The sequence below is a fragment of the Pezoporus flaviventris genome, unplaced genomic scaffold (assembly GCF_033815535.1).
Source record: "Pezoporus flaviventris isolate CSIRO_AGI_PZ_B2104156 unplaced genomic scaffold, CSIRO_AGI_Pfla_v1 ptg000027l, whole genome shotgun sequence".
NCBI classification, from domain to species: Eukaryota; Metazoa; Chordata; class Aves; order Psittaciformes; family Psittacidae; genus Pezoporus; species Pezoporus flaviventris.
In genome coordinates, this window is record NW_026892575.1 from 3,660,028 (window position 1) to 3,686,256 (window position 26,229).

General features: G+C 39.5%; 1 protein-coding gene across 1 annotated transcript; it reads right to left on the bottom strand.

Annotated features, from left to right (window-relative positions):
- Positions 1-212: 212 nt before the first annotated feature.
- GPI (glucose-6-phosphate isomerase) lies at positions 213-22,973 on the bottom strand. The gene is made up of 18 exons (XM_061458516.1): positions 22,733-22,973; positions 18,005-18,095; positions 17,435-17,503; positions 14,491-14,610; positions 12,381-12,464; positions 12,141-12,287; positions 10,372-10,443; positions 9,241-9,285; positions 8,334-8,387; positions 7,335-7,395; positions 5,734-5,777; positions 5,356-5,508; positions 4,886-5,015; positions 4,460-4,536; positions 2,830-2,958; positions 2,301-2,376; positions 2,155-2,221; positions 213-652 (listed from the first exon to the last, which is right to left on the bottom strand). Exons 1-18 carry the CDS (start codon positions 22,849-22,851, stop codon positions 529-531), a joined length of 1,662 nt encoding a protein of 553 aa, XP_061314500.1. The 5' UTR covers positions 22,852-22,973; the 3' UTR covers positions 213-528.
- Positions 22,974-26,229: the final 3,256 nt, after the last annotated feature.

Here is a 26,229-nt window from a genome sequence, read left to right on the forward strand (position 1 = left end):
CTTTCTTTTTCACAGTAGCATTGGATAACAGTCTTTATCTTGCTCACATGCATCAAATGATGCAACCTGAACAATCTACAGCTGTTACACATTCTAGTTTCCAGCTCACAGAAGAATTAGTCCAAAGATACAGGAGTTACTTGGCTTCAGAGAACTTTACACAGTGAAGCACATGTTACTAGGTCTGCACTTTAAAAATAGAGTGAAGAAGGTTTACTCATCCATCATACCTTTTATTTTCCATTATCAGTATGTGATCATCTTTAAGGAAGTGAGGGATAAGAACTGGGGAACATTATCAGCTGCACTTTACAGATTAACAGCCACAATAATAGTAAGCAACTATACCATCTCTAGGTTTCACAAAACTAGTTTTCATTTGTAATACTTGACGCAACAAGATTAACTGCAACAAGTAACACTACATCTGTAAAGTGCGATTTTTGTTAAAAGTGGCTAAAAAAGCACAACTACAACAGATCTGGGTGTTTGGTGGCTAGATTGTCGATCCCCTCCAAATCTTTCATTTCAGGCTCTGTGTTTTTTGATGAAATTGATGAGCCCATTTGTTGAGCTATCATGAGATGTCACAGGAGCATCTGACTCCAGTTCAGGTTCAATTTTCTTGGCAAGTTGTTTTCCAAGCTCAACTCTGCATTTACAAAAACAGGAGAAGAAAGAACAACATCATTAGTGCTAACAGCCTGCAGTGTTTACTGTAAGATATTGACATTAAAAATAGGTGCCAGCAGAAAGTAACTTGAGAGTGAACACTGTGATCAAACAATATTATTCAACTGGGTGCCATTCATGAACAGCTGGAGTTCTCACAGCTGCTTAGCTGAACAGACAGCTCTCAAATTACAGGATGTCTGAAGAGAGAGTTCTCTTGTAAGAGTTAAGCAGTCTTTTCCCCTTCAGTACTCAGTTGCGTTATGTAGCCTGCCTCAATGCAGAATGCATTCAGCTTCCTACTGTTCACTGTTGAACCTGTCATCACTCAGAACACTCATTTGCAGCACCAAGACAATAAACAACAGCTGAGTTGCAGGCCTAGAAGCCTTCCCCAACTTACAGCATGCTGTCCAACAGTTACAGCCACAAAGACTAAGGACCTAGGATATTCAAACAGCTGCAAGAAACTATGCTGGTTCTACAGTTTCCCCACATTGCATAGTTTTGGATGCCATTCTGGATTTCAATGTGTTATAGTAAAAGCTGTAGTTACTCCTATCCCACACCTGATCTCAGTTTGTAGCATCAGCTATAGATGTCTATAGACATCAGCTTTTATTAGTCAGTCTTTCATTTACACTTTCTACTGCAATATTTTAGTTAAAGAACTTGCTATGGTAGCATAGCTCTAAAAATATATACAAAAAGCAATCCTTCAGCCTTTAAGACAGCTTAGTGTAAACAGCTATTCTAGGCCTGCAGAACAAACTTGCTCTTCAAAATACCCCAACAGCATAAAACTAGGTTCCACCTGAAAAATCTCATTTCCCAATCCCTTTCTCCTGCCAAGTGTTCATGCAGTATGTTGTACAGTTTACACTGTTACAGATTAAAAACAATCTGATTAGCTCCTGATTATGTCTTCTATTTTTAAGACTGACAAACTCCTCATAAATCTGCTGCTCTCCACATGGAACTCTACCATGAACCTTGGCCACAGGTGCAGTCTGACCTAGGGTTCCTGTATATGAAGACATCTGCCAAGAACAGTCTTTTATCACCAGTATAGGAGAATTAAGAGGCAGTGAGTCTTTTACTTAACAGATGCCGTTCAAACTGCTTACTAAATGTTTCTAGAAGCAATTCTTTTTTTTTTCGTTCTATAAAGGAAATTATTTTCCCTTTCCAATTCTCAGAGCATGTGTTCTGCTTGCTTGACTATTTTACTCATTATTACTGCCTCTTTTCTGCATTCATAGTATTTTCTTAATCAAATAAAACAAAGGTCCTTAGTTAAAGTTGTATCTACAAAACGATTATGAATGGCTGACCAAGGATACATGGTGACTTATCCACTGCAAATTTGTTTCATTTAAAAACTTTCATAATCAGTAAAACATTTACTTTTAATTGTCTTTTCTCCAAGTCATGACAGATTAAGGAATACCACAGTACAAGAAACATATCAAGGATACTTACCCCCACTGGTCGTAACTGTTAATATCCCAGATAATTCCTTGAACAAATATCTTGTGCTCATACATGGCTATAAGCAGAAAAAGATTTATCAATTAATTTTACCAGAAAGTCTTAATAAGCATTCACAGAAGGATCTATTTACTTACCAATGATGGCTCCCAGAGTGAATGGGTTGAGTTTTGTAAACATGACTGAATTGGTTGGTCGATTTCCCTCAAAGACCTTTCAAAACAAGAATTACATTGTTAGCTACTATTTTCTATAACTTATATCAGAAACTTCAACTCTGTATTTTCCTTACAGCCCACATGACACCAGCTGTATTAGCAGCAAAAACAAACTCCTGAAAGCTTTAAAGGCTAACAGTTTCAATCATAAAATTGTATCATTTTCATGTTTTATTAAAAACAATGCCAAAATGTTATCTCCAAGCACTATTACTGACTACTATGGTCTACAGGAAGTAAAATACAAGTCATTATCCTACAGCCAATGATTAGATCTTTTCTGACAAACTTCAACTCAAACTTCACAGCTGTCAAGACAGTAGCACTTGACAGCCACCGGAGGGCACTGCCCCATTAGCAAACTCCATCGAGCATCAGACCCCCAGAGCGCCCTCACCACCACAGTAGCTCGTCAGAGGAAAGTTGTCAAATGCCAAAGCCTGGTTACCTTATGGGGAAGGAGCTTCTCCAGAGCATCTCCACTCAGTCCTGCTGCTTGAAGTTCCTTACGAGCTTCATCAGCAGTCTTTCCTTTCATCAAGGCCTCAGTCTGAGCAAGGAAGTTGGCCAAAAGGATCTAACAAGTGGAAATAAAAACATCAACTCAAGCTACCATTTCCTTAGCTGGAAAAAGATATCTAGGGCTTGAACCTAGACCAAGACCTTGATTATAGTTACAGCACTTGTTTTTAACCCTATAGCAGCAAGATGTGCAATACTTATAGCTGCATAATGCCTGCTATTGCTTTTTTACCTTGGAGTGCCAGGTGACTTGATTACTGTCTTAACAGTGCATGTATCCATAGACAACCAGGAGTGTTTTGCAGAGTCCTGCCCCTAATGAGACTGACAAGCAGTGAGAAAAAAGGAGCCATGATTTCACACAGCTCTTTCACCCAGCATAGTCTATATTTTGTCACATGCTACACCATGGCTGTAGATTCAGCTGGGTAGGGTGCTGAGTCATTAATCTAGATCATGCTTTATCAACATTGGACCAGATGATCATTGAGGTCCCTTCCAAGAAGGGATTCTGTAATATGCATGGAATGCCAGGTGCAACAATTAGTCAAAGGAAACCAGCTAAGACATACTTACTCTGTATGAAGGAAAACCACCACAGCATACCATATACCAATCCCTACCAATTAAGATTTTAGTCTCCTATTCCTTGCCTAATGTTAGCGTGCAAATTCATATGTACTTTCATCGTACTCATTACACTGAGCATAAACACTATATCTACAGTTGAATTAAACCTTTTCTCCCCTTCTTTTGCAAAGCTATGTTTTTCTAAAACTTTTGCCTGGACTTGGTATTGCTTGACAAGAAGTACAATAACAGTTTTATAGAATTTGAATTCTGACATCATGAAAAGATTGAAATTTAGCGAGGAAACATGCTTTTTCTGAAGCATGCACTCAGTAGTAGACCTGGACACGTTTCCACCTACAAAACTTAAAATTGTTCAGCAGTTCACTGCAAATGTTCAGTTGCATGATACAGTAAACTAAAATTGGGCTTGTTAAAAAAATATCTGTATCTAGAAGGCTTTCACCCTAGCTATGTTAGTATACTCACTAAATTCTGTCCTGAAACAAGATCTGAAAACCTCCTCAGAGATGCTGCTGCATCACCTCCTGAGAATTTACTTCTACTCTGCAAGAATTCCATTCCTTACAACTGGAATCATAGAATAGTTAGGGTTGGAAAGGACCTTAAGATCATCAAGTTCCAACCCCCCTGCCACAGGCAGGGACACCTCACACTAAAAAATTCCTACAAGGAGTTTTCTCTCCAAATACTTAATTGGTCAACTCTTTCCAGCCTCCTTAGGCCATCAGACCACACCACTGATCTGCCTCAAGAACTGTGGCTGCAGTTTCAAAAACAAAACTACAACTCTATTACATAAAATATGTAATTATAATTAAGATCTTTTCAACCCTATTATGAAAGTTCACAGAGCATATGTGTAGAGTTTCAAAAAGACATTTAGAAATCTTGCACACTGCAATAACTAAGCTCCAGTGCCTTCAGCTACAGTAATATGGGTGCCCTGACAAAAAACTTATTACCTTGTGATGCAAGCCATTTCTGATTGGATGCTGGGTCTGGACTGGGATCAGGAAGTCGCAAGGAATCATGCGAGTTCCTGTAAGAAAAGGCACATTAATAACCCTGCAACATGAATGACTTAGAAAAAAAAAAATCAACTCTCAAAGCTAAGACTCAGCCATGTAAAAAGCTTTTTAAAAAAAGCTTTTTGATTAACAGCAGGGGGAAGTGACAGTACAGCTTTGTAGTTTTATCTTTAGTTCACCATCCTTACTGTAGGGTGAAAACCTGCATCTAAAGCCACTAATGAATAACACCATAGCAATGTGATGCTAAGGAATATAAGAGTCCAACCTTTGAAACAGTGTAAAACCTGCAGACTCTTCCAGCTTTGTAGTTATTCAGAATTGAATTCTAAACTAAGGTAGTGAATAGTTTTATTTTACCTTGATGAATGAGCTGGTAAAAAGCATGCTGCCCATTGGTGCCAGGCTCTCCCCACACAATAGGGCCAGTATTGTAATCCACTCGAGAGCCTTTCTTGGTAATGTATTTGCCATTAGATTCCATATCACCCTAAAAGAAGGTAAGGGCTGTATTACCATTCTTGCAGAACCACACAGTATCAGAACAATTTTCCATACATGCTTCAATTACAGCAAGTGTTGACTATTTATGGATACTTTGTAAAAATCAGGGATAGAGCTGCTTAATGGACATCAAGATAATGGATGTCGGGGGGGGGGGGATAAAATCTAAGTTAACTGAGTAAATAAGCCTGTACCAAATCATGGCACCAGTCTTCCTTAAGCCCTTGCTAACATTTTAACCTAGAAACATGCATTCAGGCTCTAGAACCAGGATGGAAGCGTATCTACATACTTGCTTCTTGAAACTTACTCTGTCTGAGCCTTACCTGCTGGAAGTAGGCAGCAAAGCGGTGCATGTATTGGTCATAGGGCAGAAGGGCATGGGTTTCACATCCATAGCAGTTTATATACCAGATCCCCAGCATGGCCAACAGAACAGGCATGTTTTTCTCCAGCGGAGCCGTGTGGAAGTGATTATCCTATGTGACACAAAGGAAAATTACACTTTTGATAAAGCAACTGTCATTCCCCACAACTCTGAAATTATTTTTATTGTTTTCTGATCCAGGGAGAACTCCCCAAGCACAGACATTTTAAAGGCATTGAGAGGACATAAGAAGCTGAATTTCAGAAACCAACCTGCCTTCAGTTATCTTACTAACATCTCTTAAGAGAAACATCTGAAATAGGCATCACATACTCACCATCCAGTGGGCTCCTGAAAGCAGGCTCTCAAAGTTGTCAAACCCTAAATGGAAAAAGTCAGTTTGAATTTACTACTACAACTCAAACTTTATTTTCCTTGTAGAGAAAATTGTAAAGCAGTTAAAATTCCTTGTGTGCAGCAAGGCTCCCAACTATTACTGGAGTTTAAGGCTGCACTTTGACTTCTGAAATCTGCATCCTGTAATTCCATATGCTGTTATGACTGAAGCTTCAGAGCAAGTCCCAACTTCATGAAGCATACTTCAAAAACCTTTGCCTAAAATCCCCATTCAGACAGAATGGGCAAGTAGAAGGAAAACAGAGCCATGTATTAAAGGCTACACAGTCTTCAGCAAGTTTGAACGCTTAACTTCACAGCCACAGTGGGAAAGACATGTACTCCCCCGAAAAAGAGGGCAAGGCTAGTACAGCAGGGATTTCAGTGTTGGTCTGAGGAAAAAATAATATGGTTTTCTCAAAAAAAGGTTACCCTTCTTAATTAGGGTATTTAAATCAATATTCATTTCCACTAATAAGCAGTTTAACACCATCCTTTCCTGCAAAGCCAGGTATCCTGATTTTCATATGGAGATGAAGTGCTTAGCAATCAAAGCAGCAGCTCTACCTATGGTCAGAAGCCAGCTTTGGGAGATGAAGGATTTAAGAGTAAGAAGTGCCAACAGACTGGCTTGTCAGCCATCAGCACCAAATCTGTCTGACAGCAGAGATGAACAGTTTATTACAGACAAAACAGTAAGTGCCTGAATGTTGTTTATTTTGCTGTTCCGAAAGTTTTTCTACACATGACAACTCCTAATCATATAATTCCAAAGCCACCAAAACCAATGTTTTTTTTTTTTAAGGTAATTCTGGCTTTTATCTAGAGAAATACATGACATGGCTTCAGACTTTTAGGTATCTGAAAGAACTGATGAGGAAACAAATGCAAGGCTGCTAAACAACCTGCTCACCATCTGACAGCAGAGTTCTTTGAGCTCTTTCACATTATCTTTGCTCTCCCCCTATATTTGAGATCTGGATCAGAAATGCCTATGCTACAATACTAGTAGGTGGGAATTTGTTTCAAGGGTCTGTTCCATGATCAACTGCAGATAGAAACAGCACTCCTGTATCATCAGGCCCTATAGCCTAGAAGAACGAGTACTGAGGACAAAAGAAAGTAATGGGAGAAGCCAGTTAACAACGATAAACAGAGCTCATATGCAGAACTGGAGACAGAGCTTTGATGTTTAGTATGCATGTACTTACAGAAACTACTCAAATAGTTTAGGAACATCAGTTGCAAGGTCTGATTTTCAACACTGACATGGCTTTACATGTAACAGGCAGTTTTGGCTACCCAAGTGACTCAGGAGATGCAATTTGTCCATTTGTACTTAAGTATGGATAACTTCCAAAACTGCATTTACAGTAGTAAAAATCTCAATATTGCCATTGCATTGGATTTTCGTCATACAGCCAACCACTCAGAGTAGGTTGGGTAAAATAATATTTGCACCAAATCTGATCCACAAGACACTATCATTAATGTATTCTATAGTTATATTTCTGAAGCAAAAACCATCATAAGAATACCTACCAATATGCAGGGCAATGGAGAGACCAATGGCAGACCACAGAGAATAGCGGCCACCAACCCACTGAAAACAAGAGACCGGTTTAGACAGGAGAAGTGCAAGGCTTTTAAATTCAAACTTTCTCAAGCTATGAGGAAACAGCAGTGTGTGCTTAGACTATTTTCAGCAAAAACAGCATTTCTGGTGATAATTCACTGCATATTATATGGTATGGTCAAGGGAACCTACACTTCACAATAGCTCCCTAATGAATCCTTACATATGCAATTTTTTGGACTTTAAATTTATCCTACTCATCCAATCTGAGCCACATCTATTGAAGATCCCTTGATTATTCCAATTCACTTCCTAATACTAAAATTTCACCTTGTATTAACTGCTTTCCTAATGTCACCCCTCTACAGGTAAAGTCTGCTTCAGCAGGATTTTGACACCACCTAGGAAAAGGTAAGGCTCTACACACATTTTTAAACAGCAGTTTTAGAAATCTAGTTGGTCAGGTACATAGTCAATGAGGCATAAACCAACCTGTTTCTAATTAAGTATAAGGGCCAAGACAAGGGCAATATACTTAAAAAATACATCTGCTACAAAATATCAAATTAGTCTCCCATTTCTGATGTTTGACATTTACAAGCCTAGATTATATACAGTAGACCCCCACAATCAAATGTCACAGCTTATAATAACTACTTACACAGAGGAATAACCCAAGACTTGTATCTCCTGTTACCCAACAGCTGATTAGATAGCCAAGAATACAGAAGACTTCTCTTCAGACCTTTGACTACAGGATTTTAATGGAATGGGCAAGAGACAAGACTGTTTTGCTTGCTGGCAAGTACTCAGTTTAGCTGCAAGTTGCAGATGTTTCAGTACAGAGTACAACTACTATAATTTCAGTGTTTTGGCAGTTTCCTGACATTAGTTAGCATTTTCTGAAGCAAGTTAGATTATTCTAACAGTTAACATCTACTACACAACATTAGACATTTACTTACATCCCAAAACTCAAACATGTTCTCTGGGTCAATTCCAAAGCCTTTAACTTTAGGCTAGAATAAAAAAAGTAAATAAATAAATAAATAAACAAACCCAACAACAACAAAGATTAAGAACACTGTACATAAAACCAACAATCTTTAAAAGCTTTACAACTAGCAAGTAAAACCCATAAGTTGGATACCTATTAAATACGCAATTTCCCAGTTACATCCTTGATTTGAAAAATACAAAGCATCCATCAGAAAAGAAGTGTACCTTCCCCTTTCAGAGATCACTATCACTCTTCAGCAATCTCAAATAAAAATCGGGGACATACACATTTTCTAATCAAAATGGCAACAGTTAGGAGTTGAACTGATATTCAGTTTACATTTAACAGAACCAGAATGGAAGAAAGGAATTTCACACCACAGTGACAGCCTTTCAGTTACTGCACAGCCTAATAGCTTTTGGTCTTTTTACTTTATCCTTTTGCATGAAACACCACATCAAGGTACATTATGCTCATCATATGCTACAAATTATTCACACAAACTACCTGCATCACTTCAGCACTTGAGAAGTCTAGGAGAGTAATATTTACATAACTGTGTTCATACAAATGTAAGCAATTACAGGTAACATTAATAACAGGACAGTCGTTTCAAGTATAAGAGATCTGACTTCAGACTTAAAACTCTAGCAGAAAAAGCACAAGTCCACAAAAAAGGTCCAGTCCTGATAAGAGTTCATTACCCTAGAAGTGCTGCACTTTTTTAATAGAAAAAAAAATTATGCTTCCTTCAGGAGGAAGGCTAACTTTTGGTATTCAAGTAATGGTGTCTTAAAAGGTAGGCTTCCTTACTGGATTTTAAAATGAGGCCATCTTAAAGGTACATAGAAAAAAAAATTTGTTATACTTACAGCATTGGTAGACAAGGCAACAAAATGCTTGGCCACAGCTGAAGGCTTGACAAAAACAAACACAGTGTTAGATCTAGGATGCTAATTGTTTGGAGTTCCATTCATAAAGCTGATCTGCTACCATTTAAACAAAATACTGTTGACTATCAAAAAGTGCAAATAATTTTTGCATTATATTGACTTTCTTATTCACATTCAGTGTGGGATTTGGCAGCATGCCTGCCTGAAGATAACATTCTGATAACATTCTGATGAAGCCCTCTGGAAGCAGTCACTAATTAGAGCAGCACACCATTTCCTTAAGAGTATGTTATGAGTCCAGAACATCACTACCACCACTTAGGAGCACATGGAGTTTGTTGCACATGCACTACCCTTCCAACTAGGGTCAAAAGGTCAAGACAAGTGATATTACTGATAAATCTCAAGCTCCAAATTTAGACTTTGGTCTTTCATTAAGTATTGGGGTAGACAAAGATGAATTGTCTGCAGTAGTAGTGTAGTACAGAGTTTTGAAGCCCAGCTTTCAAACTATGTACAGCTACCCTGACTGAACATGTTGAAGACCATCTTGATTACCTGAGCAGGCACACTCTCCTTTTTTCTCTTAAGTTAGAAATAGCAGAGAATCAACCAGACACAAGGTTTCTATTCATAGCACAGCCATCTGCCACTGAAATGTCAGTAGATCACTCCAACTGTTAACTTCATTTCAACTTTTTAAATATTTGCCAAGAATTGGAAGGTAATGCCACATAGACGCCATATTCTTGGCTTCTCGTTATCAGTGGTTCCACTAAATTATTAGCCAGCTCTGAGCCAAATGCAACACTATTACTTAACAGGCAGGATGTGGGGGAACAATGCACAAAAACCATTTATAATGAAAAACTAATCTTCACTTTGATCAGATATACAGTCTGTCACTAACCATGAAACACTGACATTATATATATTAAATTTTATATTATATATATTATATATATATACACATACAGTATTTGCTGATCTATACATCTTATGTCTGGGCAGCTATTGGCTCTGCTCCAAAGAACACAGGATGACCAGGGAGAAACTGCACAAGAAAAAGCTGTTGCATTCCATTATGCAACCTAAACATATTAGACTTACATCATTAGCAGCATGTAAGAACCACTCTTTGGCCGTTTCTGCATTGGTGATAGTTTCTTGGGTGGTGAAAGTCTGCCCATCAGGAAACAAAGAAGTATGTAAAACACTGTACTTAAAACTGAGAACAGTTCAGGCTACTAAAACATTGTATGTTCCAATAATCAGAGCAGAGCAACTGTAGATATTCAGAATAGATACCTGCTGTCACATTTCAGCAAAAAAGCAAGCTTATCAGTCCAAAATGTGCCATTTTGCCAGGCTGTGACATGTGCCTATCTAGTTTTAAACTAACATATATCTGAAATCAGAATAGTTGTTATTCCCCATTTCCTATCTTCCCTATCCCAAACTGCTATGCAAAACTTTGAGACTAAATTATCTAGTCTTTCACTAAATGCAAAGTTTTACCGTTCAACTAAAAAGGAACTAATTAAGCATCAAAACAGGATTGTTATCTTGTTCTTCAATTTCTACTTTTTCATGTAAGAGCACTCATTTCTCCCAAGACTCCTGCCATAATTTTGTTTTGCTGATTAGAGGAAAACATTTTGTTGCTTCATGAAGTGTGCACAGAAGTTCAGTCATGCAGTTTTGCAAATATCTACAACCATTCTGATTTACTCACCCATCAAAATTTAGCTGTAAGGGTGAACACCAGACTGAACTTACTCTCATCCATCTCAGAAGTATTTCATTATGAAACACAAGCCTTTTATGGGAAACAAAAAAGTGCCATTCATCCGCTTCCAAATATATCCAATTATCTAACTACAGTTTGGCAAACAGAAATAGAAGTGTTACTCTTTCAATTTGGCAGTCTTCTAAACCTTTGAACCGTGGTTGTTCATCTCAATTATTCAAAGTGGCCATGCGCATTAGTTTGTGAAGTTTCTTTATTATTCCATAAGTTGTTGCTTGGCTGCAGTATTGCGAAAATAAGATAATGAGCACCACAGTAGAGCATGGTCAGTATTACACACACTCATTTGTTACAGATTGTCTTCAACAGCAAAAAGGTTCTACTGTGCGTTACAAATGTAGGCAACCCAAGTTACATAACTATGAGTCTTCATACGTTTCCTCTGCTGACAGAAGCATTCCTCAATGCAAGATGGCAGAGCAGTTGTGTTTATAGAATAGTTAATAGCAAAGCAAGACTTGAAGGCCTGTAGTCTGTACTCAGAAATAAGTGCCATCTTTGCCACTTTGTAAACAAAGAAGATTATTATATATATAGTGCTCAAGGGCTCATTTATTTAGGTGTAGACATACTGTTACTACCCTAAAACAGAATGAAGATTTCCAAACTGCATACAATTAATGCAAAAAACATTAATGCAGAACCAGAACACTGTTAAGAAGTTACACTGCACTTAAGAAAAAGAACCAGAAGTAACCTTAAGAGTAAGGAATAAGGCAAAAAATCCTGAATTCAAAAAAATAACCACACAGGATTTGACACTCCACACAGTAAAATAAAGCATTGTGAATAAAGCTGAAAACTTGTGTTGACTGAGAAACACATGTTTCTAGACAATACAAAACTGCTTATAGTCTCTCTTGTAGGATAAGTAATTTTCAGCACTTGACTTCTGGATTCACAAGTATTTCAGTAGCAACACAAGACTGCACTGCAACTTCAGGATGAATCACAACAGACCTGTTTAGAAATAGTCCCTGATCTAGATCTTCCTGTGTACACATTTCTGTTCTGACTGAATCCTTTACAGTTACAGAAAGGCATACTCCAGTGCTTGTAAGAGACATACCTTTGATGCAATGATGAAGAGCGTAGTGTCTGGCTTAAGCTCAGCCAGGGTTTTGGCTATATGAGTACCATCAATGTTGGATACAAACCAAACACGAGGACCTCCCTTGGAATATGGTTTCAGAGCTTCAGTTACCATCAGAGGGCCCTGGATAGAAGCAACAAAATTTTATCTTAACTGCAAGCATACACATACATTTTATCTTAACTGCAAGCGGAAGATATATAGAAGTCATCTTACCAAGTCAGAGCCACCAATCCCAATATTGACGACATCAGTGATTGCCTTTCCAGTGTAGCCTTTCCATTCACCACTACGGACTCGCTGTGAGAAACAAAGAATATTGCCATGACTCTTTTACACCTAAAGTTAGTGATTCTAACACTGAAAATGCTGGTTTCAGGCACTGCTGCAGAAAGTCTCTGAAGACAACTTTCAAGCTTCTAGACTTTAAAGCCTACACACAAAGCTACCTTCTTAACTCAAGATTTAGTTATAGCCAACATAACCCTTCATTAAGGGTTAGAAATCTAATGCACGTATTTAAAAGCACACTGTAGTATCAAACTCTCCTCTGTAGGGGCTGCTATAGCAATTACAGTATTGACAAAGGCAAAAGAAATAAAGCTAAAAATGAAAAGTATTGGGCATTGAACTATTTGCAACAAATATCAGAAGCGGAAGGGGTTAAGTGCCTTTAGAAGCAATTTGGCTAACTAAACTGGAAAACATTAAAATAACGAATAGAGCCATGCAGATAGCAATTTACTGGCAAACCAAATATTCAAAAAGCTTTTCTAATGCATGTATGTTTGCATTAAGATTTATTTCTGGGCAGGTTTCTGCTCTACTGTTGTCATTTTAATAGTTACTGTGAGTTCTGACAAACAAAATTACAATCATTAAGTAATTATCAAAAAACTGCACTGGATTTTGCCCATCAGGTACCACCCTACGCATTAAATTTGTTCAATCACAAAATTAATCTTCCTAGTATCATGCACACTTCAACATACATTCCCCCATTCTAAATCAATTCCTCTACAACAAATCACCTGGTTATGCTGATAGCTGCTCTCCTCCGCCAATGTTTAAGTTAAATCTTAAAGAAAATCCATTTTTAATATATACCATTTCTGTAGCCTGTAGATCATATTTTAACATTACATCTGCTTGAGTTGACTGTAACAAGCATCTTTTGTTAATCTTTCCAAATGACCTGCTTAACGTTACTTTTATTTTACAGAAGAGATACATCTGCATGGAAAGTGATATTTACCACCAAAATCTTAATTAGTGAAAACAACTATACAGTGGAAAAGACATCACTGAATTTCTGTAGCCAATTCAGTTCTTGCATTATCTGAAGAAAATACCAAATTCAGACCAATTAGCATCAGTTAATAATAAATGCGGTTTTGGCATTTATTCATTAGGAGCTGAACACAGTACAGGCTCATTCTGTATACATTAACAAGTATGAGTTGGCAGCAATACCAGCCACTACCACCTGGATAAGACTCAATCAACCAAGTTAGTTCCTCAGAGCCATGTTTAAAATGCACAAAAACTACCCAGTGAACTTTTACTGATTAATCACATAAATTTGACTTTAGAGTACCAAGTTCTTCAGAGCATTTCCTTAACTAATCTGACAACACACCTACATTTTAAAAATGTACAGCATCAAAAAAAAAACAAAACCAATTAATGATATTTGAAGATAATGCTTAACTGCTGTATTTAATTAGGGAATAACAAAAATTTCACACCACTAAAGTTGTAACAGAATAGAATCATAATGGAATCTGACATAAAAACAGTCTAAGAAACTATTTAAGCAGAGTGTAATCAAATTGCAAGTGACTGGGCAACTCCTACCTCTCCGATTTTACAATAATTGATAGAGTAGTTTCTACTCGGCAGAGACAAGTAACTGAAAAATTAGCAAGAAGAAAGGCAATATCTGAATGGCACTAAATGCCTCAAGTCTTCTGAAGTAAGTGCAAGATTACTGTGAAAACAGCAAGATCTAGAGAGCCTATTAAGCAAAAAAAAAAAAATCAAAACCCTCAAAAGCAAAACAAAAAACAAAAAAAAAACCAACAACAACCAAACAAAAAAAAATCCCAAAACCCAGAAAAACCCAAACTGGGCACAGAGAAAACAGAGCAAATCATACTAATCCCAGCTCTAACTCCATGCTTGAGCCAGAACTGTTACTAACATCAAAACAAGGGCACAGTAACTCATGTGAAGCAGCCCACAATCACTGCTTCACAATACACATAAGAACTGGGCTAGGTATAGAATAATTATATGAGAAGTAAACTATGGTAGTATTTTATACCTGGCAGAAGTGCTTCATTTTGTCCAACACTTTGTTTACTACTGGAACAACATCCTTCCCATCTACAAGTATTGGCACATTGGAACGATTTCTCAGAGCAATATGAAGCACAGCTCGGTTCTGAAACAAAAAGGGAAAAAATTCATGAAGCTATTTCCTAATCATACCCAGGGGTCTCAGATACTGCATCAAGGAGGCAGTATGACCTTCGCAGCTTAAAATTTCTTTAGATTCACTGGAATTAGTAAAGCAGTAGTATGTGCATGTATGTGTATAATACACACTCATCACCAGCTATCTAAATCACCCTCTCACTTCACAGAATCACTGCAGAGGGCTTACCAAAACACAATATGCAAAGTAAACAAATAGCTTATTTGTTTATATTGATAAGAAAGCTCAAGATCCCTTGACAAGCAATTAATAACTGGGGGTCAGAATTCAGCAATAATCAGTACTCAGTGACCTTAATTCTTTGGCATGCTTCAGGTATACGAGAATGAAGTTGATCCTTATCAATGACAACACTGAAAATCAATTCTAACAAGCAGCCAAAGCTCTCTGGCATTTTCTCAATTACCCTGAGTAATATATTTCATATAGGAAGAGACACATACTTATGGATTTGACAAAACAGAATACAGTAGCCCTATTATTCTATCCATTGCTCACAATTAAATTTTCTCTGAATACTGACACACCAGCTATATTGGTGGTAGTTGTGTTGGGAAAAAAGGGCCAGTATGCACCATTTTATGTTAATTCTCTAGTTATACATAAGTCAAAGCATAGAAATCTGGCCTGTGATTCACCTGAACTGGAACAGCTTGAATCTAGGATGAAGGAGATAGTCAATACTAATGAACAAATTTAAAAATTAGTCTGTTCTACCTCATTGTTCCCTGATACAGTGAGAGGCATTGTGAGACAAAGACAACACAAACAATATGAACTGCCAAGTCATGATTTAAATACCAAATGCTAATTCAAAAATCATTGAGTCTGACTTGGAATATGAAAAAGCTCTTTCAGCTGCTAATTATCAAAGGGTACCCACTGGTATTTGTAGCAAACAGAGGAAGGTTTTCCTGCAACTCAGCCATGGAATGGTATTTGATAAATCCTGCTCACTAACCAGCTTGAGGGAAGTGCTGTCTTCGAGAAGCAGTCATATTTGACCTGATGTCTACTGTTAAATGGAAGTATTTTCTAAATATCAGATGGACTGAGAAACCTGTCCCATAATGAGGGGTTAGATGAGATACCCTGCAATGCACTGTCTTTGTGCCTTACCAAGCTGCAAGTTTTAACTCATCTGGGACAAACACCTGGCAATGACACACCTGGATGCACTTTAAAGAATTTCCACATAAGCACATACCATGCAGCCAATGCCTGCAGCACCAAACACAGACAAGTCTTAAAATACTTGAGACAAATAGCTAAAAACATTCTAAAACAGAACAAGAGTAGTAGACAATTCAGCTCTTGTCATTAAGGAGCTCCCTTCTATCATATTGCTTTAGGTTTATTCAGTCATGCTGTTTGAAAGTATCCTGTTTTTAATGTCTCCAGACAAATTTCATGTTGTCCACATGCTCTTATTCCTGAGCCAAAACAATCTGATGTGGTATTCTACACAAACAGGAAAAATTAAGCAAGCCAAATCTAATTCTGAGAAACAGGCCAATACAAAAAAGATGTTTCTAGACTCATCATGCAGGTAACTGCTACATGAAAATTGATGTATCAAGACAGTAGCAAAGCAGAGAATTAGAAGCCAAGTACATGGTTTAATACTGTGTTTAAGTGGTTTCTGTGAAAATTACATCTTTCTGAGAAGACTTCAGCTGCTACATCTGTTCTCATGTAGACAATGAAGAGTAACTCCATAACATACAGTCAAAGATGTGCTAACCCTGCAGCAATTTTTACGTGAGGCTAGCGAGACAAAATATCTGAGGTGACAATTCTCCAGGTAGGTTTAAGACATCACCTTCTTTTCCACTTCCATTTCTCACTAGCTAGAATTGCTAGTGCGAATTGAAAGCATTAACACAGAAAGAAAAGGAATCATCTCTTCAGTGAAGCTTTATCTGTCTGTGCATTTTTACAAACATGGAGCATTCTCAAACAATACAACATCCAACTGCCGAGTTATTTTAAGCCAACAGCTTGTGCAACAGCTACATCAGTTAATAACCAAGCCAAAGGAAATAATGATTTCTGTGAATTTACCTCAAATGTACAAAATAGCCTTTAATTTTTAAGGTAGACTAATAAATCACACTAAAGAGTTTCCAGTTTTTCCTATTTTTCATTTCAGAAGAAAACATATATTTGGCTTTCTGTATATTTTGGTGAAGGTGTAACTGTAATTTCAACCTTCATATCTACAAAAAGAGCAAGATACTCATCCTCTTACTGAAATAGGTAGCTAATTTCCCCAAGATTGTTTATAGTCTCTACTGTTAAACATACAAAAAGATAAGTAGCACCAACAGCCCAAAGTCTTCCAGAAACCTCAGTCTTCCACAACCCTCACTAAAACTTTGCAGGAAATTTACTAAGCTTTATGATCACCAACATCAGGCAAAAGCATATAAAGGATGCCTGCAATGCAATACTCTGCTCTATGCCCACTGCAAGACTTAACTTTTCTTAACTCATAGAAAGTAGGATAAGACAAAATAAAAAAAAATACCACCAGAATCTATAAGATTAAGATGTGTGGAAGGGAGGATTGAATAGCTGTAGCCATGCACATTTTCTTCTGTCTTGGTCAGCGCTGTAAGAATTTCTCATTTAAGTAGTGCAGCAAGCATTACAATCACTCAGCATTTCAAAGAGTAAGTTGTTTTCAAGACTTCCTACATAGATGCATGACCATCTGTAATATACAAGCACAACTGAAGAGGAGACCCATGGACAGAAATAGCCTTACCTCTGTGAAGTTGATCTTCTCTCCACTGAACATATGCTCTCTGGCACTTTCCACACCCCTTGACTTAGCCTGGAAAATATAAAAATAGATTCCTCTTAGAAACCGTACGAAGCCAACATGCACTAGGAAGGTCCAGCTACATCAAGTATGAACATTTACCATAAGATGGTGAAACAAATTACAGTATTAGATTAAAAAACCCACCTGATTCTACCTTAAAACTTTTCTTCTTGTAAAGCAAGCATTATACAGGCTGTTCATTTCCTTGAGAAGTTACAAAATAACATGTGCTGAATAACAGAGATGCAATAAATCCATCTTAATAATTCAGTTTCATGTTGTCATACTACTATACAGTTCAGTGATCTCCTGTACTAGCTTTTATCTTCTCTTTAAAGTGAAGAGGAGGAAAAGTCATTTTGCTATGGCTATTTTTGCTAGGATACATTTTTAAAACAGGAAGCACTACCTGGTCTAAGCCTTTGGCTGCACCAGTAGCCAGGGAAGGGTTGTAAATACAGACACTAGGCTAAAGTGAAGTTTTATTAATTCAACATTTTAAACAGTTACCAGTTCCATCAGCATTTTCATCACTTCTTCTGTAACAAGGTTCTTTGAATAATCCAGTAAGATATCCCCATGATCAGTATTCACAGTCAGGCTGCCAAAACAAACAGGTTTTTTAATCGCAAATTCCTGGAGAAAAACTGTTTAAAGCAAGACTATGATAACTCCTCTACAGATTATGAAATAATTTGAATCTAATTATACTAAGTTAGTAAAGATAACCTGAGGGACTGATTTGCCCCATGAGTTTCATAAAACGACTTGCTAGTGTACTGTTTTAATTGAAGACTATGGTTTTCAATAAGCTAAATTATAGTGTCCACTTTCTGCTTATGGAAGTTCAAATACAATAAAGTACATTTAATGAATAGCTGGACATTCCTGTTCTATTTTCACTATGCCATTAGCACTCTCTAGCAATAATTAGCTTTTTTCCTAATATATCATAGGTAAAAAGCTTACCACATTCTTTTGCTGCTAAAAAATTAAACTGTCTTTCTACAGGTCCTTTCAACAACTACACAGTCATTATTTTATACGGTAACTTGAACAAGCATGATTTAAAAACCTATACAACATCATGTACAGAAACACTCTGTCAACTACTATGCACAATTAAACTCCTATTTGTGCATGGTACAGTCTCACTGACCCAATGGAAGTCTCCAAGTTATTTTACTAATCATCTTCTGAAAGCTATAGCCTACCACTTCAAAACACAAGCACTTTTGGGTTTACCGCTGAGATTAAACACAGAAATGGTAGTCCAGTGGAAATCAAGTGAACCCATTTGTATTACTAGCTTTGTAGCCATGGGAGAAGTTGTACAGTCTCTCTAAGTCCTTTACAGCACAGTTTTCTGACCATTTCTTCTTTGCACTAATTGACAGCCAAAATACACATTTACTCTGAACTGGAGAACCCAAGTCCTTGAAATAGTTCAGTAGGCCTCCTATACAAGCACAGAAGGCCTTTTGTATCTTACTCCCTTCTGCTCCACTTGCAGAAGCCAGAGGAAATTGCTTCTCAATTCTCTATGCTTCCACATTCTTCACTAGCTCCCCTGCTTTCTCCTTCCCAACACTGAGCACAGAAATATGCACTGTTATTTTAGTGACCATGTATGCCAGAGACTTCACAGGGACAAACCATGCCCTAATTGCTATTCCAAACAGATATAATATGAAAGATCAAGCAAAATTCTGCCAAGGAAGAATGAAGCTGAACTTGTAATAACAGCAATAATCAGCAAAGCCTACACATTTGGGTGGCTTTATAAACTTGAGGGAAAAACACAGTAGTATGCCTTTTTTCTGGTCCTAAAATACAAGGGACAGTAAATAAGGAAAGGAAGGTGTTTTGAAGAGTGTTTCTATCTTTGAAGATTGTTTCTTTCTTTGAAGAGTGTTTCTTTTATAGGTATGAACACAAGTCAAAGAAGGAAAAACAGTATCGTAACTGCTAATCACTGTTCTCTTCACTGGGCTGCAAACAGTAATCCTGAAACCCTGACCGTCCAGCACAAGGGTACCTAGAATACAACTAGCCAAGAGAAAGACTCTGACCAGCAAAGTTTGCTATTTATTGGTAAAGTACAGAAGAAACATAAGAAAACGTCCTTCAAGTCAGACAATTATAATTTATTTACAGGCAGCTCTCAGATTTTAACACATTTTATTAATGATACCTCAAGGCCATTACTATAGTAATACTACTTCAATTTAAAGATGTAGAACTCTTAAAATTCTCATCTAGTTTAATATAGAAAAATAATCTTTCCCAGTATTCTACTCCATGAACACAAAATCCTTACAATCTTGTCTTTATATTTACCTGACATATACCTTACTTCTAGAATTCATTCTTATTTTACTTATATGAATATAAAAATCTGTCTCACTACAGCTAAAAGACAAAGTATCCCATGGAGTTCTGGCTGAATTCAAATCACGATGCATTTGAAGAAACTGCAGAAAGATGGCATCCCAAGATGTTCCACACAAAAAAGCAAGCAATTGTTGCAAGATCTAACTTCCCACACACTGTGGAGCACACGACATGCAACATAATCTCATCTTAAACCTTTACACCAAGGGATCCACCCTTGTTTAAACAGCCCTAAACCCTGCAGCTCAGTTGCATTCTACTACACTACCCATTCTGCAATGCAGCAACTAATGGTAGCACTACCTAGGTGGAACAAGAGCTTTGTCACGTAAGCCACATCCACATTTAAGTGATGCAGTCCTTAACTGAAAGGCCACCCACAGCATCTCAATGATTTTATCTCTCAGCTAAACACAAACTAAGTCTGTATGCAATCCCTAAATGTATTATTACACATGGATTCCCTGGTAGTATATTTTCTATTTGGACTGTGGGCTCTTTTTGATCCTTCATAATGGACAAGCCAGCTAGCAGGAATATAATAATAGTGCTTTATATCCTGCACTACCTGTTTACATTGAGAGTAACTTAATCAGCATCCAGGTATCTACTATCTACTGTCTTTTATGACAGCTGCATCAGATCAGTTCTAACCCCGTCAAAATAGTGGAGTTTTTCATGTCGTTAATACCCACTGTTCCTACCAGACCTTACATTTGGGTGACAACGAAAGCCAAAGGTATACCTTATAGGGTTGACTACACTCCCAATCAGGAAAACAGGAGATACAAATTCTGAGAAAGACAACAGGAAGAGAGGATTTTCCATCTATATTCTGTAGGATATAATCACCAAGTGTAATGATCTTGTAATAAAATTAACTAGATACTTGTTTCTCAAATATAAAATACTCAGATTATGTTATTCACACCAGTCTAATTTCTCCAGAATCAGGAAGCACTTTTACATGGGTGAGCATAAATTTCTCTTTTCCTTCTAATGGAAGATAAGATAGTCAATGTTTTTATGACAATACCTAACAGAACTAACTGAAATGTACTAACAAAGATGAATTTCACATTGAGAGAGAGGTGCAAACCACAAAGGATCGTGTGGCCAGTCCCCCAGACTGCTCAGGCTTTCAATGCATGTTAACCACCATCAGATCCTGCTGATCTGGCTCAAAGTGGCAATCGGTGAGATATATACAGGCAGATCTGTCAAACCAAACCAGGCTGCCAGTTCTGCAATTGTATTTTTGTATTTCATGATTAAAGTGGCAGCCAGTGAGATTAAGATGCAGTGCTATCCCCAATAGGAGTACTTACTTAAGCCATTCAGGAAGGAACATTGTAAGAACGTGCTTCATTTTACCTTCTGATTTATTTAGCTAGTTTATTTCATCTTTCCCATGTTCCAAGGATGTTACCAAATTCAAGTCTCTTCAAATATAGTAGATACAAGGAAATCCTGCAACCAGAACTAGCTCTAATAGAGAAAAGCTAGATGTGTATAATACTGACACAGTTCTTTAACAGTATAGAAAATCCTGTTAGAAAAGCCGGATGAAGTCAACACTCCAAAAATTTAGCGTACCTTTTCCATCAATGCAACTGACATTCTAAGGTTCATCTGCCAGTGTGCAGGACTTCATATATGATGTTTAATTATGATTTAAGAATTATCTAATGAGCTCAAAAGGGAGAAAAATCACTTTATCTAGGACAGTTCTGAAAAGCTTGATACTACAAGAAGTCTTTACAACAAGTTTGAGAACAGAAGCTCACTTTATCTACATTACCCATGCTCACTTTAAAACTAAGTCAGGGACACATCTACATGCTATTACGTTACAAATTGCTGTTATATACTCCAAGGGAGCCACACACAACTTCTGAACACAGTCTCTGGTGTGCAGGATGAAACTGCTGAACGTTACCGTACTGCTCACACTTACTTCCTCCTCACACGTTAATGTGTTGCAATACATCTGCTGCAACGTGGATAGCATGAAGCAAGGGAGGGCTAAACCTGCTAACCAGCCCTCTCCTTCCCCATCTCAGAGAAGGAATAAGCACCACCGTACTCCTGACAGGTAGAGGCACATGGATGGATGGCTCCATGCGATTTTATCGCGGAGCTTATCATGACTAAGCACACGGGTGCGAGAGACTGAGAAACGGAGGACCCACAATGCCGCTGTGCAAGCCGCAGCCCGACGCTGTGCTTCCCGGCACGTACCCTGCTGCAAGGATGAGTCAAGGACAAGCGGGCTCGGCCGCCCTCCTCGGGGGACGCCGGGCAGCGCTCCCCCGCCCGCACCCGCCCCGCTGCCCACGCCGCGCTCCCGGCAGAGAGCTGCAGGCCCCAGGCGCATGTGCCCGGCCTGCCATGGGCCTGCGGGCGGCCGGAACGGGTTCGACCGTCTTTCCCTGGCCCCTCCGCAAGCCGGCGGGAGCGGCAGCGAGCAGAGCAGCTACATCTGTGAGCGGCGATTCCCTCCTTCGCTCCCCCGCCGGTCCCCGCTCCTCTCCCGGGACAGCACATGCAACAGGGAGCGCAGCAGACGCCCAGCCCCGACGCAGTTGAGGCGGGAGAGCGCATCCCGCCCGCGGTGAGGCCCTGGCTCTATGGCAGCGCCCACCTGAGGGAGCGCGGGAGGCAGAGGGAGGCAGCGCTACACAGCCCGAAGCAGTCCCGGGCCTCGCACACGGAAGTGCCCGTCGTGCCGGCAGCCCGAGGGCCCGGCGGGCGACGGTGCTCGGTGTGGAGGGCAGGTGTGACTGCTACCTAGCTGAGCCGCGGGGGAGGGAGGGCGGGCGGGCGGGAGCAGCCCAGCCTCACCTGAACTTCTGGAACCGATCCTTGTCGGCCTCGAACAGCTGCCGCAGGACGAGCTTGGACGAGTTCGCCTTGTGCCACTCCACCAGCTTCTTAAACTGGGGGTCGCCGGAAAGCGCCATGTTAGCGGCCAGGGAGGGCTACAGCAGACAACAATAAGGCGCCCCGAAGCGAACACGGCGAACACCGCAATCCCCACCGCCTCCGCCTTTATAGCGGCGAGCTCGGCCTCCTGCCGCCGGCCCCGCCCCCCCTGCGGCCGCCCCGCCCGCCCTGACGGTGGGATTCCCTCAGTTCGCCTGCGCGGCCCCGAGAGGGACGAGTAATGGTGGGGTTTGTGCGTTGCTGCAGTCGGTCGCGGTGGAGGCCTGCGCGGAGGGTTCGCTTGGCCCTTGGGGCTGTAAATCCTGCGCTGAGGGAAGAGCTGTTTCCCCGCCACGGGGCACATGTGCGCGGCGGCGGGCGCAGCGGTTCGGCGGACCCTGCTTGTCCGGTTCCTCATTGGCCGCCGCCGCAGTTGTGCCAGGGCTGTTTGGGTGCATCGGTAACTGACCAGGGTAAAAGCAATGGCTTTTCCCGGTGTTATTTTTACCCTTGGTCAGCCCCACGGCCTGGTCCAGCGTGGTCCAGTTGAGGGGTGTGAGGGGCATGGGGCGCGATGAGGGAAGCCACCCGCTGCGTGGCCTCAGGGTGGGGATGCGTTCTGAACCCTGCCTGGCGTTGACACCACCGTGACATCCGTGCTACACCTCTAATCCCCATAGGGTGCCCACCCTTCCTGCCAGCAGCATCTACCCGCTCTTGCAGATGGCCGAACTTCAGAGAGCCGCCTGCTCTGGTCTCTGCTCCAGGGCCTGGCTTCCTCTGCCCGTTGCATAAGGAGCTCAACGCGGCTGACCTGCGGCGACTGCCGGCCGGCGCCACGGTCTGCTACTCGGAATGCAGGCCAGGGCAGGCGGGTGAGCAGCTGCACCATTCTTCAGAAAGAAAAAAAGGGCTGTTCTGGGCACAAAGTAGAACGCTGCCTAAACACGGGCATGTAAAGAAGCATGTCAAATTCCAGAGACTGCACTCTGTGGCTTAGGTGAATAAATCCCAGTGAAGTCATATTTTAAGCACCTAAGCCCCTTTATGGATCTGAGCCCAAACTTGAGGGCAAACTTGACTGGTGTCACTAAAATCACAGCCCAAGTTTTCAGCAGCAGGATCAGCCTCTTGTACTTGCTGCAAAACAAAATTCTTACTCGAGCCTTAATTACATTAGCAAATCTGTACCTCTAGTATAGTGATAATAGACTGCCTAAAAAAGGCCTCTCCTTACCTCACATTTGCTTGTTTCTAAGGTTTATTTTTCAGACTTTAAATAACTGTTTAATAGACTAAAGCCTTTTTTCTTCAGCAAAATAAATCTTAATAACTTGATATGTATTATTTTTTTTTACATTTTGGAGGCCACTCTAATCCCTGCCAATCATAGGTTTAGGCAATTTCTCCAGGTTAAAGCCTTCTCTTATACTGTCTGAATCTACCTGACCATCCATCAGTGCATGTGGTTCCCTGCATACCTTCACCTAAGGAAGGAAAATGAAATGACAGGTAACAATTGGACTATGGAGCTGATTCCAGAAAGAAGCCCACAAATGCCCAGTAAGTCTTTAAGAAGCCACTTAGCTCATCATGCACTCTGCCATGCAAACTTCATACATTTTCCTTCCTTTTCAAAGCTTTTAGGATAAAACCCTCAATAATCTTAGAATCCTGTTCAGTGTCACACTGCAACCCAGGGTATAAAGTTCTTTGGCTTAATAAATGCCTCCTATTAGTTACAGGGACACAACAAATACCCTTTTAAAAATTATATTAATAATATAGCATTTAATAGCATTTGATAGTCAGCCATGAAATACTCCTGATTTTTCTCAAATCAGGGCAAATTGGATTTCATTAAAGTGGTCTCACTACATCTGTACCAAATCCAGGGATTCTTTATATACACTGTTCCCGAGTTTCTCTCCTGCTATCAGCAGTAGTCATTGTTCTCTGAGCACTTTCATCACTTTCTACTGATTAGCTTCAAGGTCTGCCATGTATACAAATTTACATTCACTTCTCTTGCAGCTCCTCTCAGCTATCCTGTTGTTTTCTTAAATGTTGATGTCTCAATTTTGCTTCTACTTTTACACTTTTATTATTTCAAAACTGGCAATTCCCGTGTTCTGCCTTTCACTATAAAACATGGGTGGTATCCAAGGTGTTACTCTCTTCACATTCAGGATTTCACTGCCTCTTGTTACATGACCTGCTGAAATATTTTTTGATGATTCCTTTCTTAAATCCTCATTCAACACTGTATTTCCCCGGCCACCTGAGTTTTTCACTTCCTTTGCAAATTACTGAACCACAGTATAACTCTGTAGCTTCTTCCTGCTCTGATCAAGTAGCAACCATGAATCTTGTAACTGTTCAATTTTCAATTTTCATGTGAAATTTAATCCTATGTTCTTATGCAGCACAACTGCCCAACTGTACCTCAGTCCAAGTTTCACCACAGCTCTCTTCAATTTTGTTTCCCCCCTCGCTGTCATTTTTTATCATAGTCCTTGCACTATTTGATTTGTCTCCAAACCCTCCAGATATTAAACCTTGAAGGTCTTCAATTTTATTTGATCCAAACCCAAAGTCAGCAGGATTTTGATGGCATAACATCCCAAATCTACAAGCATTCTTCTCATATTTAGTTATATCTGTGCAAGAATGTATAGGCTCAAGTAATCAATAATGTATTAATTCTAGTTCACAGTACGGACAAACTATGAGTGTAACATCACTGCCTTGCTACCGATTCCACTTTCTGAAGTGCTGATTTTATTACCTGTGATTAATGTGCTTGCTGATTACATAATGTAAATTCCATTTACTTTCTTTTGTAACACTATATTCTAAAATTTTGAAATGTTTTCTCTCATTTAATTAGTTTAATAAGTTTATAGATTACCTGCCATTTGTATTTTCTTTTCTTAGATTCCTTTGGTGCCAGCACTTCCTTCTTCTTTCCCTAGGATACACACCTCAGAGAGTTTTAGAGTTCAAACTATTCTTATAGCAGATTATGCAAATTTATGACACATAAGAAAGTTTTCCAGGCCAAAGTCCTAATTCTAATCTTCAAAGACCACAGGACAGGTCTGTAGCTGTTCCAGGAGTTGCTTGTCTCTCTGTAAGCTGTGCAACAGCTGACCACTACAGGGACAGTAAGGCCCTGTCTACACTGAAAAGACCAACTGATTTCATTGTACAGGGCAGGAGGAGGATTTGGACCTGGAAGTTCAGTAGTCAAGACAGCTGTTTCTTTGACAGCTGATAGCTGTCATACCAATTTCCCTCAAGATTAATTTTAAGGCAGCTCTAATGTAGATGGAAGTGATGATGTAGAATCACAGCAAACCCATAAACTAATGGAAGACAGTCTGAACATAGTGGTGCTTTAGCTCTTGCAAAAT

Bases quoted from the DNA above. Each gene is read 5' to 3' on its own strand.
- GPI (XM_061458516.1), bottom strand. From the start codon at position 22,851: ATGGCGCTTTCCGGCGACCCCCAGTTTAAGAAGCTGGTGGAGTGGCAC. The intron at 8,388-9,240 runs GTAAGTATAACA...TTTTTATTCTAG, and splicing joins TTGCCTTGTCTACCAATGCT to CCTAAAGTTAAAGGCTTTGG. The intron at 7,396-8,333 runs GTAAGTAAATGT...TCTTGTTTTCAG, and splicing joins ACATGTTTGAGTTTTGGGAT to TGGGTTGGTGGCCGCTATTC.